Source organism: Mirounga leonina, unplaced genomic scaffold (assembly GCF_011800145.1).
Source record: "Mirounga leonina isolate KUSES-001 unplaced genomic scaffold, KU_Mleo_1.0 Mir_376, whole genome shotgun sequence".
Classification (NCBI taxonomy): domain Eukaryota; kingdom Metazoa; phylum Chordata; class Mammalia; order Carnivora; family Phocidae; genus Mirounga; species Mirounga leonina.
This window is the reverse complement of record NW_023270718.1, coordinates 2,155,339-2,169,296: the sequence shown is the minus strand read 5'-3', so window position 1 is coordinate 2,169,296 and position 13,958 is coordinate 2,155,339. Positions and strand designations below refer to the sequence as shown.

The 13,958-nt window shown below is 51.8% G+C and overlaps 1 protein-coding gene and 1 pseudogene across 1 annotated transcript in view; both read left to right on the top strand.

The window, feature by feature from the left end:
- The first annotated feature begins 1,675 nt into the window (after positions 1–1,675).
- LOC117997956 lies at positions 1,676–4,766 on the top strand (annotated as a pseudogene).
- Positions 4,767–6,002: 1,236 nt separating this feature from the next.
- Positions 6,003–13,958, top strand: part of ERCC2 (ERCC excision repair 2, TFIIH core complex helicase subunit) — a 15,871-nt gene continuing 7,915 nt past the window's right edge. Inside the window, exons 1-12 of the mRNA XM_034986757.1 lie at positions 6,003–6,033; positions 6,373–6,472; positions 7,784–7,861; positions 7,938–8,000; positions 8,166–8,279; positions 11,109–11,225; positions 11,311–11,427; positions 11,633–11,756; positions 11,854–11,950; positions 12,086–12,219; positions 12,299–12,467; positions 13,774–13,892. Of these exons, the coding sequence (XP_034842648.1) occupies positions 6,029–6,033; positions 6,373–6,472; positions 7,784–7,861; positions 7,938–8,000; positions 8,166–8,279; positions 11,109–11,225; positions 11,311–11,427; positions 11,633–11,756; positions 11,854–11,950; positions 12,086–12,219; positions 12,299–12,467; positions 13,774–13,892 (1,237 nt within the window). The 5' untranslated portion in view covers positions 6,003–6,028. The remainder of the gene's footprint in view (positions 6,034–6,372; positions 6,473–7,783; positions 7,862–7,937; positions 8,001–8,165; positions 8,280–11,108; positions 11,226–11,310; positions 11,428–11,632; positions 11,757–11,853; positions 11,951–12,085; positions 12,220–12,298; positions 12,468–13,773; positions 13,893–13,958) is intronic.

The window sequence follows — 13,958 nt, the reverse complement described above, 5'->3', positions numbered from 1 at the left end:
TCCAGTTGTTCTCTTAAAAGGGTGAAGAAGAGGTAAATATTTTTGGGTTCTTAAAAACTAAATATAGCTTCATTCTACCCTCCCACTTTATTATAGTTTGGGTGGGGTATAAAGTTCTAGGTTGGAAATATATGTATCCTTTTTCATTCAAATCTGTTTGCACCCTGAGTTGGAATGCAAATTTATTTATTTAAAACATTTTTTTTAAAGATTTTTAAAATTTATTTATTAAAGAGAGAGAGTGAGAGAGAGAGCGCAAGAGGGGGTAGGGTTAGAGGGAGAAGCAGACTCCCCGCTGAGCAGGGAGTCCGATGTGGGACTCGATCCCCGGACTCCGGGATCATGACCTGAGCCGAAGGCAGTCGCTTAACCAACTGAGCCACCCAGGCGCCCGAAATGCAAGTTTAGAGAACAAGAGAAAGCTGTTTTTTTCCCTTAGATTTGTTTCCATTCTCCCTTTCCTTTCCTTTGAACTTGTATTTGACTTTTTTTTTTTTAAGGGAGAGAACGTGTGTGCCTGAGGGTGGATGGGGGTCTCAAATAGACTCCACACTCAGCGTGGAGCCTGGCGTGGGGCTTGATCTCATGACCTGAGCCAGTATCAAGAGTTGGACACTTAACCAAGCCACCCAGGTGCCTCTTGACTTTTTTTTAAGTAGCTTGCCTTTTTTTTTTTTTTAGCTTTTTGGCCTTTTGGCTTTTTTTTCTGGAGGATTTTGGAATCTTCCCTTTTTCTCTGGGTCTGAAAATTCATTCATATGCCTTACTGTAGTCTTTTTCTTTTCTTTTTTTAAAGATTTTATTTATTTATTTGAGAGAGAGAATGAGATAGAGAGAGAGCATGAGAGGGGGAAGGGTCAGAGGGAGAAGCAGACTCCCTGCTGAGCAGGGAGCCCGATGCGGGACTCAATCCCGGGACTCCAGGATCATGACCTGAGCCGAAGGCAGTCGCTTAACCAACTGAGCCACCCAGGCGCCCGCCTTACTGTAGTCTTTATTCATTAGTCATTCTGACCTTAAGTCTGTCCTTTCGATCTGGAGAGTCCTACCCTTTGGTTCCAGGAAATTTTCTTATATATTTCTGTGCTGATTTCTTCCCCTTCATTTTCTTGCCTTTTTTCTGGAATCTTCATTATTTGGATGTTGGACCTGCTGAGTTCAGCCTTCAATTTTCTTATGTTTTCACTACTATTTTCCAGTCCTTTGTCAATTTCCCCTTACTTTCTAGATTCCCTAGACTTTAATCCTTCTCTTAAAATTTAAGTGTCATCTGTAATTTTGAATTCCCAAGAACCTTTCTTGTTACTTAATTATTCATTCTTGGCATACCCTCCAGCCCTTACTTTATAAATGCAGATATTTAGTGTTATCTTGCAAAGTATTTCACAAAGTATTTAGTTACAGGTGTTTTGTGATTCTTTTGTAAGCTTTCTTGTTTTTTTCTGTATAATGTTTGTTTCTTCTGGGCTTCTTTATTCAGTCTGATCACTCTTTTTCACAGCAGAGGTATGTTAGTTTCCAATTATTGCCTTATCAAATTACCAGGAACATGGTAGCTTAAATAACACAGATTTATTATCTTGTAATTCTTGGGGTCAGAAATCAGAAATGGGGACCTGAGGGGGTGATTGAGCCAATTTAGGCCCCTCACCTTGGCCTCTGAGTGGCTGCCAGCATGACCAGCCAGTGGCAGGGTATCTAGCAACTGCTGTAGGCTGAGAATTGGGAGGCTGAGAAGGTGTCAGAGGCCTGCAAGCAAAAGAACTGGAGGCTGAAGCAGACCAAAGAAGCTCAGACTGAAACTGAACAGTACTGCCTGCAAAGAGAGAAGTTCAAGGCCAAGGAAGCTGTACTGTGGAGTGGAGAAGGAGACACAGGAGAAGATGACCATCCTCCAGACCTACTTCCAGCAGAACAGGGATGAAATCCTGGATAACTTCTTGGCCTTCATCTGTGACATCTGGCCAGAAATCCATGAAAACTACCGCATAATTAGAGAGGGAAGGAAGGAGCAGCTCTGCGCATGGCTTGGCATTTTATTTATTTTTTAAGGTTTTATTTATTTATTTTAGGGGCGGGGAGAGTGTGAGCCCAGGAAGGAGCAGAGGTAGAGGGACAAGCAGACTCTGCGCTGAGCGGGGAGTCCGATGCGGGGCTCAATCCCATGACCCTGAGATCATGACCTGAGCTGAAGGCAGACGCTTAACCCACTAAGCCACCCAGGCGCCCTCCTTTTCCAGTTTCTAGAGGCTGCCTGCATTTCTACCAACGGTCTGTTTATGATGAGTTAGGTATTCTCTGAGATGATACAGGTTTTCTCTACCTTGCTCCTCACTTCCTGCCGAGTCCCCACCAGCAGAATTGTTAACATCCATACTTCTACTAACAGTCTGTTCAAGGCAATCGCGGCTTTTCCTATTATCTTCTCAACATTCTTCCAGCCTCTGCCCATTGCCCAGTTCCAAATCCACATGTTTAGGTGTTTGTTGCATTGACACCCAGCTTCCAGGAGCAAAATCTGTGTTAGTTTCCCATTACTGCTATAACAAAGTATCACAAGCTTGGAAGCTTCAACAATACAAATGTATCATCTTACAGTCTGGAGGTCAGGCATTTGAAATGGGTCTCATGGAACTAACATGGAGGCGGTGGCAGGGCTGAGCTCCCTTCTAGAAACTCTAAGGAAGAAGCTCTCGCCTTGCCTTCTCCAGCTACTAGAAGTTGCCTGCATTCCTTGGCTCGTGGCTCCTAACTCCCTCTTTAACTTATAGGGACTCTTGTGCTTACACAGGTCCCACCAGATAATCCAGGATGATCTCCCCATCTCAGGATCCTTAAACTTAATCATGTTTGCAAAGTCCTTTTTGCCCACATAAGACAGCAAAGGAGAAGAAGTAAACGAGACAGGAGTCCCTGCCCTCGAATTCAAACACCGTCTGGACCTTTGAATGAAATTAATCAGTGATTACTACTTTGGTTGGAGGTGTGCTAATGATAGAGTGGTGATGTTTTTACGGAGTCTTTACTTTTAGAGATTTATTATGAAATACCTATCATAAAATGATATGGTGTCTGGGATTTGCCTCAAAATGTTGACTGGGGGAGTGATGTGGGTGTAGATGAAGCAGGATCAGTCCACATTTGACAATGAAGCTTGGTGGATGTGGGTCTTCATACGGTTCTCTCAACTTTTGTGTCCATTTGAAATTGTCCCTAATAAACAGTTATAAAATGACCGTGATACTAGATATTAGCTGATATTCTAGTGAAAGAGTCAGACGATAAATAGAATAATAAGCACAAAAGTAATATCTCAGGTGCTGATCATTGTTATGGAAAAAACCCAAATCAGGTGAGGCAGATATATTCTTGCACCTGATTGGGAGGTATATTCATTTCCTGTGGCTCCTGTAACAAATGACCCCCAACTCAGTGGCTTAAAACAACACACATTTATTTTCATACAGTTCTGAAGGTCAGAAGTCCAAAATCAGTTTCACCGGCTGAAATCCAGGTGTTGGCAGGGCTGCGCTCCCGGAGGCTCTGCGGGAAAATCCATTTCCTTGCCTTTTTCAGAATACAAGCTGTGTTCCTTGTATTCTTTGGCTCTGCCCCCTTCCTCCATCCTCAGAGCCTGCAGTGTAGCATCTTGATGCTGTTACGTTGCCTCTGTCCCACCGTTGGCTCTCCCCCCTTATAAAGACATCTGTGATTACACTTAGGGCACACCAGGATATCTCAAGCGCCTTGACTTCATCACACCTGCAAAGTCTCTTTTGCCATATAGAGGAATGTCCACAGGTTCCAGAGATCAGGGCCTGGAGATCTTTGGGGACCACTACTCAGTCTACCCAGGGAGTAATGCAATTTAAATGAGTAGTCGGGAAGGTCTTGCTGAGGAAAGGACCTTTATGGAAGGCTTGAGAGAGGTGAGGGAGGAAGGCATGCAGAGATCTGGGGAAAAAGCCTTCCAGACAGAGGGACCAGCGGCCACAGGGGCCTGGAGGAGAAGGGTCTGAATCATCCCTCCCTCCTGGTGTTCATGCCCTTGAGTAACCCCTTCCCTTGCCCATGGGCTGGATGTAGGGATGTGTTTTTGTTTTTGTTTTTTTAAAGATTTTTTTGAATGTATTTTGAGAGAGAGAGCACAAATGGGGAGAGGGGCAGAGAGAGAATCTCAAGCAGACTGCATGCCAAGCTCCATCCCATGACCCTGAGACCCTGAGATCAGGACCCAAGCTGAAACCAAGAGTCAGACACTCAACCTACTGAGCCACCCAGGTGCCCCAGGATGCTTTCTAAGAAATGGAATACAGCAAAAGTGACGGGCTGTCACTTCTTTTTTTTTTTTTTTTAAGATTTTATTTATTTGTTAGAGAGACCGCGATAGCAGGAACGACAAGCAGGGGGAGCGGGAGAGGGAGAAGCAGGCTTACCGCCGAGCAGGGAGCCCGATGCGGGGCTCGATCCCAGGACCCCGAGATCTTGACCCCAGCCGAAGGCAGACGCTTAACGACTGAGCCACCCAGGCGCTCCCGGGCTGTCGCTTCTGACATCAGATTAAAAAAGACAGTGACTTCCATCTTCCTTGCCTCTCTCTTGAGCTCCTCTTGCTTCTCCATTGGATGAAGCGGGCTGTCTTCAGAGGTGCCCCTGTGGCAGGGACCCGCAGGTGGTCCTGGCCAACAGCCAGCAAGGAAATGAATCTTGCCAGCAACCACCTGGTGAGCTTAGCGGCCGATCGTTTCCCAGATGAGCTGGGATGACTGCAGCTGCGTGCAATTCCTGACCTACAGAAACCGTGAGATAATAAATGCTGTTGTTCTCCACCATTACACTTGGGGGTAATTTGTTGTACAGATGAGCTGGCTCCTGCAGGTCTGGTGCCTGCGTGGAAGAGCCAGGAAGCCAGTATGGCTGGGAGGAGTGGCTTGGGGACAGGGGGAACAGTGAGAAAGGACGTCAGGCAGGTAGCAGAATGCTTACTACGATGCAACTGGCTCACGTCAGTCCAATACCCAATTTCATTTTCTTTTTTTTTTTTTTTAAGATTTTATTTATTTATTTGAGACAGAGAGAATGAGAGACAGAGAGCATGAGAGGGGGAGGGTCAGAGGGAGAAGCAGACTCCCCGCTGAGCAGGGAGCCCGATGGGGGACTCGATTCCGGGACTCCAGGATCATGACCTGAGCCGAAGGCAGTCGCTTAACCAACTGAGCCACCCAGGCGCCCCTACATCGTAATCTTTTTAATATTTGTTTTTACTTTTTTTTTTTTTTTTAATGTAAGCTCTGTGGACCAATGTGGGGCTTGAACTCATGACTCTGAGATCAAGAGTCCGGTGCTGTACCGTCTGAGCCAGCCAGGTGCCCCTACATTGTGAATAATCTAATTGTTCCTACATTGCAGATGACAAGTTAATTTGACCGAGGTCACAGAGCTGGTAGACAGTGGAGCCAGGATTTGGACCCAGGCATTCTGGTTCCAGAGTCCACACCTTAGCCACGAAGCCACAATGCCTTTGCATTACTGCCTGATGAGGACAGTAGCTGGCAAACAGTAGGGGTTCTCTAAATGGGAGGAGTTATTTATCCCAGAGAAGTCTAGGACACAGCGGGCATTTTAGAGGTGCACGTTAGTCTAGTGCGACGAAGCCATTCCTAACTCGTGGGCTCCTAAGGGTCCTCAATTTCCTTGTTAGTTCCTTTAGACTATTCGCTGCTAGATGATCTGGGCAGATGCAGAAAGACCAAATCCTAATGAATGGGATCGATTATCTCGGTTCTCTTCCTTCTTGTGCTGTTCTCGGTACTCTGCGATCCCCAGCTACGCCTCCTCTCCCGGGAGCCCGCCCCCGCATTGCCGTGCGCAAGCGCATTGTCCCGCGCCCCAGTAGAGTGACGGGCGGGATCAGCCAATGGAGTCGTGAGAAAGGTGGAGCGGCACCACGAGGACTCCCCACGGATCCTGCGCTCTGAATATTTATGAGGGAGGCGGGTCGACGCCGCTTCTCGCCGCGGCCGGCGCCATGAAGTAAGAAGGGCTCCGGAGTTCGCTGTTCGCTGGCCGGCTTGGGGGTGGGGGTGGGGTCTGAAAGGTGGGGGGACCAGTGGGCGCGCCCGGGGCCCCGGCGGGGCGAGGGGGTGCTGGAGGAGTGGGGTGAGGAGAACCGCGGGGACCCGCGGGGCGGGAACGGGAATGGTCAGCGAAGAGATGCCGAAGAGACCCGAGGCTCCCGGGGAACTGGGGGACGCCCGGGGGCGGTGGGGACGGCGCCGGCAGGTAACCCCTCCCGGCCGGACGGCAGGAGAGAGTGGGGGCTGGAGAGGGGCTGCGGGGGCGGGGGACTGACCCACCGCCCCCTGCCGTCAGGCTCAACGTGGACGGGCTGCTGGTCTACTTCCCTTACGACTACATCTACCCCGAGCAGTTCTCGTACATGCTGGAGCTCAAGCGCACGCTGGACGCCAAGGTGGGTGGGCCCGGCCCGCCGCTTCCCACCTGACAGGTGCACAGCGGCCCGCGCGGCTAAGAACGGAGATTGCTGGACCGCGAGGTGTTAGGCGTGTGAGGTCCTTGGGAAGCCGGCGCCCCCAAACCTCCTGTTACCTGAAAGGATAGTTCATAACAGCAGCGCCTAACGTTTATCAAAGGCTGCGCTGCTTTGGAGCCGGCTCTCTGGGTTGGAATCCTAGACCCACAGCTGTGTGCCCTTAGGCGAATCCCTTAATCTCCCTGTTTCACAGTTTTCACCTCTGTAAAATGGGCTTAGTATGATTGCCTACTCTCAGAGGCTCACGTGAAGGTTATGGGAGTTAATTCGGTAAGTAAGGCAGCAGCTTTTTTTTTTTTTTTTTTAAGATTTTATTTATTTATTTGACAGAGACACAGCGAGAGAGGGAACACAAGCGGGGGAGTGGGAGAGGGCGAAGCAGGCTTCCCGCTGAGCAGGGAGCCCCATGCGGGGCTCAGTCCCAGGACCCTGGGATCATGACCTGAGCCCAAGGCAGACGCTTAACGACTGAGCCACCCAGGCGCCCCAGGGCAGCAGTTCTTAAGTGGGGATGCTTTTGACACCCAGAGGCAGAGTCCAGAGACATTCCTGGTTGTCATACTAGCGGAGTGGGGCTGCTAGTGAGTGGTAGGTAGAGGTCATGGGCGCTGCTAAACATCCTGCAGTGCACAGGACAGACCCCCCCCCCCCAAATGTCAGTGGAGCCTAGGTTGAGAAACGCCGATATAAGTAAGACACTTTTAGAAGGGGTGCCAGGCACAGAGGAAGTGCTGTGGAAGTGTTTGCTAAATTAAAAGAAAAAACAGGTCACTACGTATCAGTTACTATGCTAAATATTTAACCCCCAGTTTCTCATTAGTCCTCACAGTCATGATCTGAAGAGGTGCTTATTAGGCCCACTTTATTTATTTTTTTTAAAGTTTGTGGGTTTTTTTTTTTTTTTTTTTTTTTTTTTACACATAATCTCTACAGCCAACGTGGGGCTTGATCTCACAATCCTGAGATCAAGAGTCACATGCTCTTCCGACTGAGCCAGGCAGGCGCCCTCTAGGCCCGTTTTAGAGATGAGGATACTGAGGCCGGATGGATGAAGGCTCTTGCCTAAGACCACTCAACAAAGAGGTGGCAAAAGTGGGGTTCAAACCCACTGCCCTTGGGGCCTAGACTTTTAACTGCTGTTGTGCTGGTATTTTCAAGATGGTGGCATTCTGGGAGTGGTCCCCAGAGTTTGTGTCCCTGAAGTTCTGTCTCTCTCATCTCAACATGCAGGGTCATGGAGTCCTAGAGATGCCCTCAGGCACTGGGAAGACAGTGTCCCTGTTGGCCCTGATCATGGCATACCAGAGGGTAAGTGACCCCTGGGCCTGCGGAGGTGGGCAGAGGGAAGGGGTCCAGTGGGGGCTGAGCCCATTGTCACCGGCAGGCGTATCCACTGGAAGTGACTAAACTCATCTACTGCTCGAGGACTGTGCCTGAGATTGAGAAGGTGAGCCAGGGCCAATCCTGGGGCTCCCCCAGTCCCGCAGGACTTGTTGGTCCCCCTGGTGGTTGCCCTCATAGCTTTGGGGGGTGTTGGGGAAGCTGGAGAAGGGGCTGGGCCAGGCTGGGCAGGGTCTCATGCTGGAGTCCCCTCCTTCCTCGACGAGAACAGGTGATCGAAGAGCTGCGAAAGTTGCTCAACTTCTATGAGAAGCAGGAGGGTGAGAAGCTACCATTTTTGGGGCTGGCTCTGAGCTCCCGAAAGAACCTGTGTATTCATCCTGAGGTGCGTGCCCATTTCTCCCCTTGCCCCCAAGCCTCAGGATTGAGGAAACTTCCATCCGACCAGTCCTAGATCCCCAAACCAGACCTCTCAGGGAGACAGGCAGGGACCACTTGCAGACTTCTCATGCATCAAATTCTGACTTCTGATGAGGCGGCCCAAACACACCTTCTCCCTAGCCTGAGAGGTTAAAAGGCAGTTCCTGGAGTCTGGCAGGTCAGGTTTCCTGGCTTTGAAAGTTAATAGTCATGTGTTCTTGGATAGGTGATTTTTACAGTGGGGCTTCAGTCTTCCTTTCTGTAAAATGAGGGTAATTAATTATTGGCTTCATACAGTTGATCCGATTGGGCAAGGGGGGGAGAGGGTGGGTGAGATGGGCAAAGGGGGTCAAAATGTACAGACTTCAGTTATAAAACAAATAGGTCACGGGGATGTAATGTGCAGCATGGTGACTATAATTAATAATACCGTATTGTCTATTTGAAAGTCACTAAGAGAGGCACCTGGCTGGCTCAGTCTGTAGAGCATGCGATGCTTCATCTCCCGGTTATGAGTTCAAGCCCCACGTTGGGTGTAGAGCTTACTTAAGGAGATAGAAAAGAAAAATTGTAACTGTGTGGTGATGGATATTAATTAGACTTACTGTGGTGGTCATTTTGCAGTATTTACAAGTATCAGATCATTATGTTGTACCCCTGAAACTAATAGAGTATTATAAGTCCATTGTATCTCAATCATTAAAAAAAGATTAGGCGAGATAATGTAGTGTACGGCCCTTAGCACGTACAAAATACTAAAACATTAGAAATCATCATGATATATATAATAACATATGACATGTAGAATATTATTATTAAATTATGTTACAAAACTGTTGTTCTTGGGGCACCTGGGTGGCTCAGTCGTTAAGCGTCTGCCTTCTGCTCAGGTCATGATCCCAGGGTCCTGGGATCGAGCCCCGCATCGGGCTCCCTCTCAGCAAGAGTCTATTTCTCCCTCTCCCTCTGCCCCTCCCCCCACTTGTGTGCGCTTTCTCTCTCTCTTTCTTTCATAAATAAATAAAAATAGATTTATTTAAAAAAAAAAAAAAAAAGAACCTCCCCTGATTTTTAGACTGGCCAAGTTTCTGGGTGTTTTAGTGTTTGCAAAGATAAAGCAGTTATTCTTTTTTTTTTTTTTTTTTTAAAGATTTTATTTATTCATTTGAGACACAGAGATAGAGAGCATGAGCAGTGGGAGAGGCAGAGGGAGAGGGAGAAGCAGACTCCTGGCTGAGCCAGGAGCCCGATGTGGGGCTCGATCCCGGGACTCCAGGATCATGACCTGAGCTGAAGGCAGACACTTAACCACCTGAGCCACCCAGGCGCCCCTAAGCAGTTATTCTTAATCTACATGCTAAAGATTATTCAAAACTTAATTTTTTTTTTTTTTTAAGTAAAATTGACATAACAGTTTCAGGTGTACAGTATAATGATTCGGTATTTGTGTATATTGCAAAATGATCAGCATGGTAAGTCTAGTTAATATCTGTCACTTTACGTAGTTACAACAATTTTTTTTCTTGTAATGAGAACTTTTAAGATCTCCGTTAGTAGCTTGCAAATATGCAATATGGTATTTTGAACTAGAGTCTCCATGTTGTATGTTACATTCCTAGGACTTACTTATTTTATAACTGGAAGTTTGCACCTTTTGAGCACCTTCACCCCTACCCCCTCACCTCTGGCAACCATGAATTTGTTCTTTGTTCTTTGTGGGAGCCCATTGAGCAAGGAGCCCGGAGCCCGACACGGGACTTGATCCCAGCACTCTGGGATCATGACCTGAGCTGAAGGCAGACGCTTAACGACTGAGCCACCCAGGCATCCCCCCTTTTTTTTTCCCTTTATTTAAGATTTTATTTTTTATTTTTATTTATTTATTTTTAAGGATTTTATTTATTTGACAGAGAGACACAGCGAGAGAGGGAGCACAAGCAGGGAGAGTGGGAGAGGGAGAAGCAGGCTTCCTGCGGAGCAGGGAGCCCAGTGCGGGGCTCGATCCCAGGACCCTGGGATCATGACCTGAGCCGAAGGCAGACGCTTAACGACTGAGCCATCCGGATGCCCCAAGATTTTATTTTTTAAATAATTTCTGTACCTGGGGCGCCTGGGTGGCTCAGTCGTTAAGCGCCTGCCTTCGGCTCAGGTCATGGTCCCGGGGTCCTGGGATCGAGCCCCGCATCGGACTCCCTGCTCCGCAGGAAGCCTGCTTCTCCCTCTCCCACTCTCCCTGCTTGTGCTCCCTCTCTCACTGTGTCTCTCTGTCAAATAAATAAAATCCTTAAAAAATACATATATATATATATATATATATATATATATAATTTCTGTACCTGACATGGGGCTCGAACTCATAACCCCAAGATCGCTGTAAGAGCCTAACAGTTGCACTGCTCTTACACGCCATCCCCCCAACCATGGTTAAGTTCTCAGGTGTCTTAAAAGTTTCCCCCATGGGCGCCTGGGTAGCTCAGTTGGTTGAGCGACTGCCTTCGGCTCAGGTCATGATCCTGGAGTCCCACATCGGGCTCACTGCTCGGCGGGGAGTCTGCTTCTCCTTCTGACCCTCTTCCCTCTCGTGCTCTCTGTCTCATTCTCTCTCTCTCAAAAAATAAATAAAATCTTTAAAAAAATAAAAAAATAAAAGTTTCCCCCAGACTTCCTCATTCTCCCCCCAGACGGAATAGGACAGCCCCCTATCCCACCTAGCTGGCAGGTGTAGAGCCCCGGGTTTGAGGAATGGTTGAGCTTCTTGGCACTAAGCTGTCCCTGCCCCCCCACCCCCGCCCAGGTGATGCCCCTGCGCTTTGGGAAAGACGTCGACGGGAAATGCCACAGCCTTACGGCCTCGTACATGCGGGCGCAGTACCAGCAGGACCCCAGCCTGCCCCACTGCCGCTTCTACGAGGTACCTGCCAACTGGGCTGAGGGAGGGAGGGCAAGAGAGCTGCAGCAGCCAGCCTCCCTGACCCGCAGGTACCCTCTCATCCCAGGAGTTTGATGTCCATGGGCGCCAGGTGCCCCTCCCTGCTGGCATCTACAACCTGGATGACCTGAAGACCCTGGGACGGCGCCAGGGCTGGTGCCCCTACTTCCTCGCCCGCTATTCGGTGAGGAGGCTGCTGGGGGCCGACCTACAGCCCGCCTGCCTGCGCATCCGTCTGTCTGTTAGCTTCTATCTGCCCCTTGCCCGTGTCTGTCTCGCCTCACCTCTGTGGGCCTGGGAGGGCGGACGCGGTGGGGTGCAGGGTGGGGGGTGGCAGGGCAGGGTGCGCTCGGGTAGGCTGGGCTAACCCTGCCCTCCTTGGCCTCCAGATCCTGCACGCCAACGTGGTGGTTTACAGCTACCACTACCTCTTGGACCCCAAGATTGCAGAGCTGGTGTCTAAGGAGCTGGCCCGCAAGGCCGTCGTGGTCTTTGACGAGGCCCACAATATCGGTGAGTCGGGAGCGCGGGCGGCCGGTGAATCCGGGCCCTCCGCCCGCCCCAGCAGCTCCAGTGGCCTGAGCCCGGCCTCCTCCCTTGTCTTCTCTAGACAACGTCTGCATCGACTCCATGAGCGTCAACATCACCCGCCGGACCCTCGACCGCTGCCAGGGCAACCTGGAGACCTTACAGAAGACGGTGCTCAGGTGGGGGCTCTGTCCGCTCCACCTGGTGCCCACCCGCCCCTGCCGTCTGGCCCCCGCCTCTTCTGCCCGCCTTGCCCCCAGGGCCACCAGCCCTGTTCCCGCGCCCCCGCCCCCACATGCCCCCCTCCCCCGCAGGATCAAGGAGACCGATGAGCAGCGGCTGCGGGAAGAGTACTGCCGCCTGGTGGAGGGGCTGCGGGAGGCCAGTGCCGCCCGGGAGACCGACGCCCACCTGGCCAACCCCGTGCTTCCTGACGAGGTGCTACAGGGTGAGTCGCGCATCCCCCCGCCACCCGCTCCCTGTCCCCTGCCCGCGCCGCCGTGGTGGCTGACGCCTTCGTCCCGCAGAGGCTGTGCCCGGCTCCATCCGCACGGCCGAGCACTTCCTGGGCTTCCTGCGGCGCCTGCTGGAGTATGTCAAGTGGCGGCTGCGGGTCCAGCACGTGGTGCAGGAGAGCCCCCCCGCCTTCCTCAGCGGCCTGGCCCAACGCGTGTGCATCCAGCGCAAGCCCCTCAGGTGAGGCCCCACGCGGCTGGGGGGTGGTGTCGGGTCCCCACGGGGGCGTGGGGCAGACCCCGGGCCCTCCCTGAACCTCGGCCTCTCCCTGAACCTCGGCCTCCGTGGCTGGGGCCACCACATTGCTGGTATCGGGGGTCAGTGATCCAGGTAGGGGGATCGCGTGTGATGGCCGACCCACGGGCCGCCTCTGAGCTGCTCCTGGGTCCCTGTGCTGGGCAGGAAACTGGCAGCCGATACGTGGCTTCCTCAGAGGGCTTACCTGAAGAGCGCTTGATGGAGGGACTGCTGACACAGGGGTGGGCAGGGCAGAAGGGCCCACAGGGGGCCTGGGCACTTGTAAGAGCTCAGGAATTCCCACCTCAAGCCATGGTGGCACAGGAGGGAGTGGTCCTGGAGCGGGGCTCCTGACAAGACCCAGCAGGGGGGGAGCTGGGGAGGGGGTAAAAATGCCGTGGATCCCCCGGACCCCCGTCTCCTCCTGCTGGTGCTTCTCTCTGTCCCCTGGAAGTCTGAGGGCAGGAACACCCCCCCCCCCCGGCAGACTGTGGGGTGGGTCAGTCTCCCCAGCACAGAGCAAGCAGAGCGTGGACCTGGGAGTGGGGTGGGGCCTTCTCTACTGTTCCTTTGCTGTTTTGGGTAAGTCACAGGTCCTTTCTGAATCTCCGTTTCCTCCTCTGTTGAATGGGTAGGGGGTCATCACCTTTACTCTCTCCGGTTTCTGTGGTGGTTAAATGAGAAAGCAGTGGTAGAAGTAACTCACCCTGTCTTGAGCACCAATGATGAGCTAAGCACTTGCCTTTCTGCATCTTGTGGAGTCTCAGTACGGCGTCCCTGGCCACAGATGAGGACAGTGTGGCCTAGAGACGGCAAGCCATCACCCAGGGTCACACAGCACCTTGTGGGGGAGTCATGTGAAGCCAGGCCTGTAGGGCTCCGAAGGCCCTGGCCACCCTGCCTCTCGGGGTGGGGCGGCCCTCGGGGTGGCGTCGTCTGTCCTCCTTCGTGAGGGACTCGTGAGGGCAAAGATGGGATCCTAGCCAGTCATGTTCCCTGAGCGCCTGCTCTGTGCTCTTTGACCAAGGACCTGCATGAGATTGTGTGACCACGTGACTAGAGCGTCTGCTCGCTGGTCGGTGTGTGCAGTTGGAGAGTGTGGAGTCACGGGTGACTGAAACAGCCCCAGTCTGTCCCCACCAAGCACCCAGTCACCTGGGAAGGCGTGTGTGCGGGCTGACGGCGGAGGCGGGTCACTGTCCCGTTGGCACTCCACCGCCCCCCTGACCCTGCCTGGCCTCTGCACCAGATTCTGTGCCGAGCGTCTCCGCTCCCTCCTGCACACCCTGGAGATCTCTGACCTTGCCGACTTCTCTCCCCTCACCCTCCTGGCTAACTTCGCCACCCTCGTCAGCACCTACGCCAAGGGTAAGCTCCTGCCTCGGCAAGCAACACCGCCCCCCCCCCCCCCCCCCCCCCCCCCCCCCCCCCCCC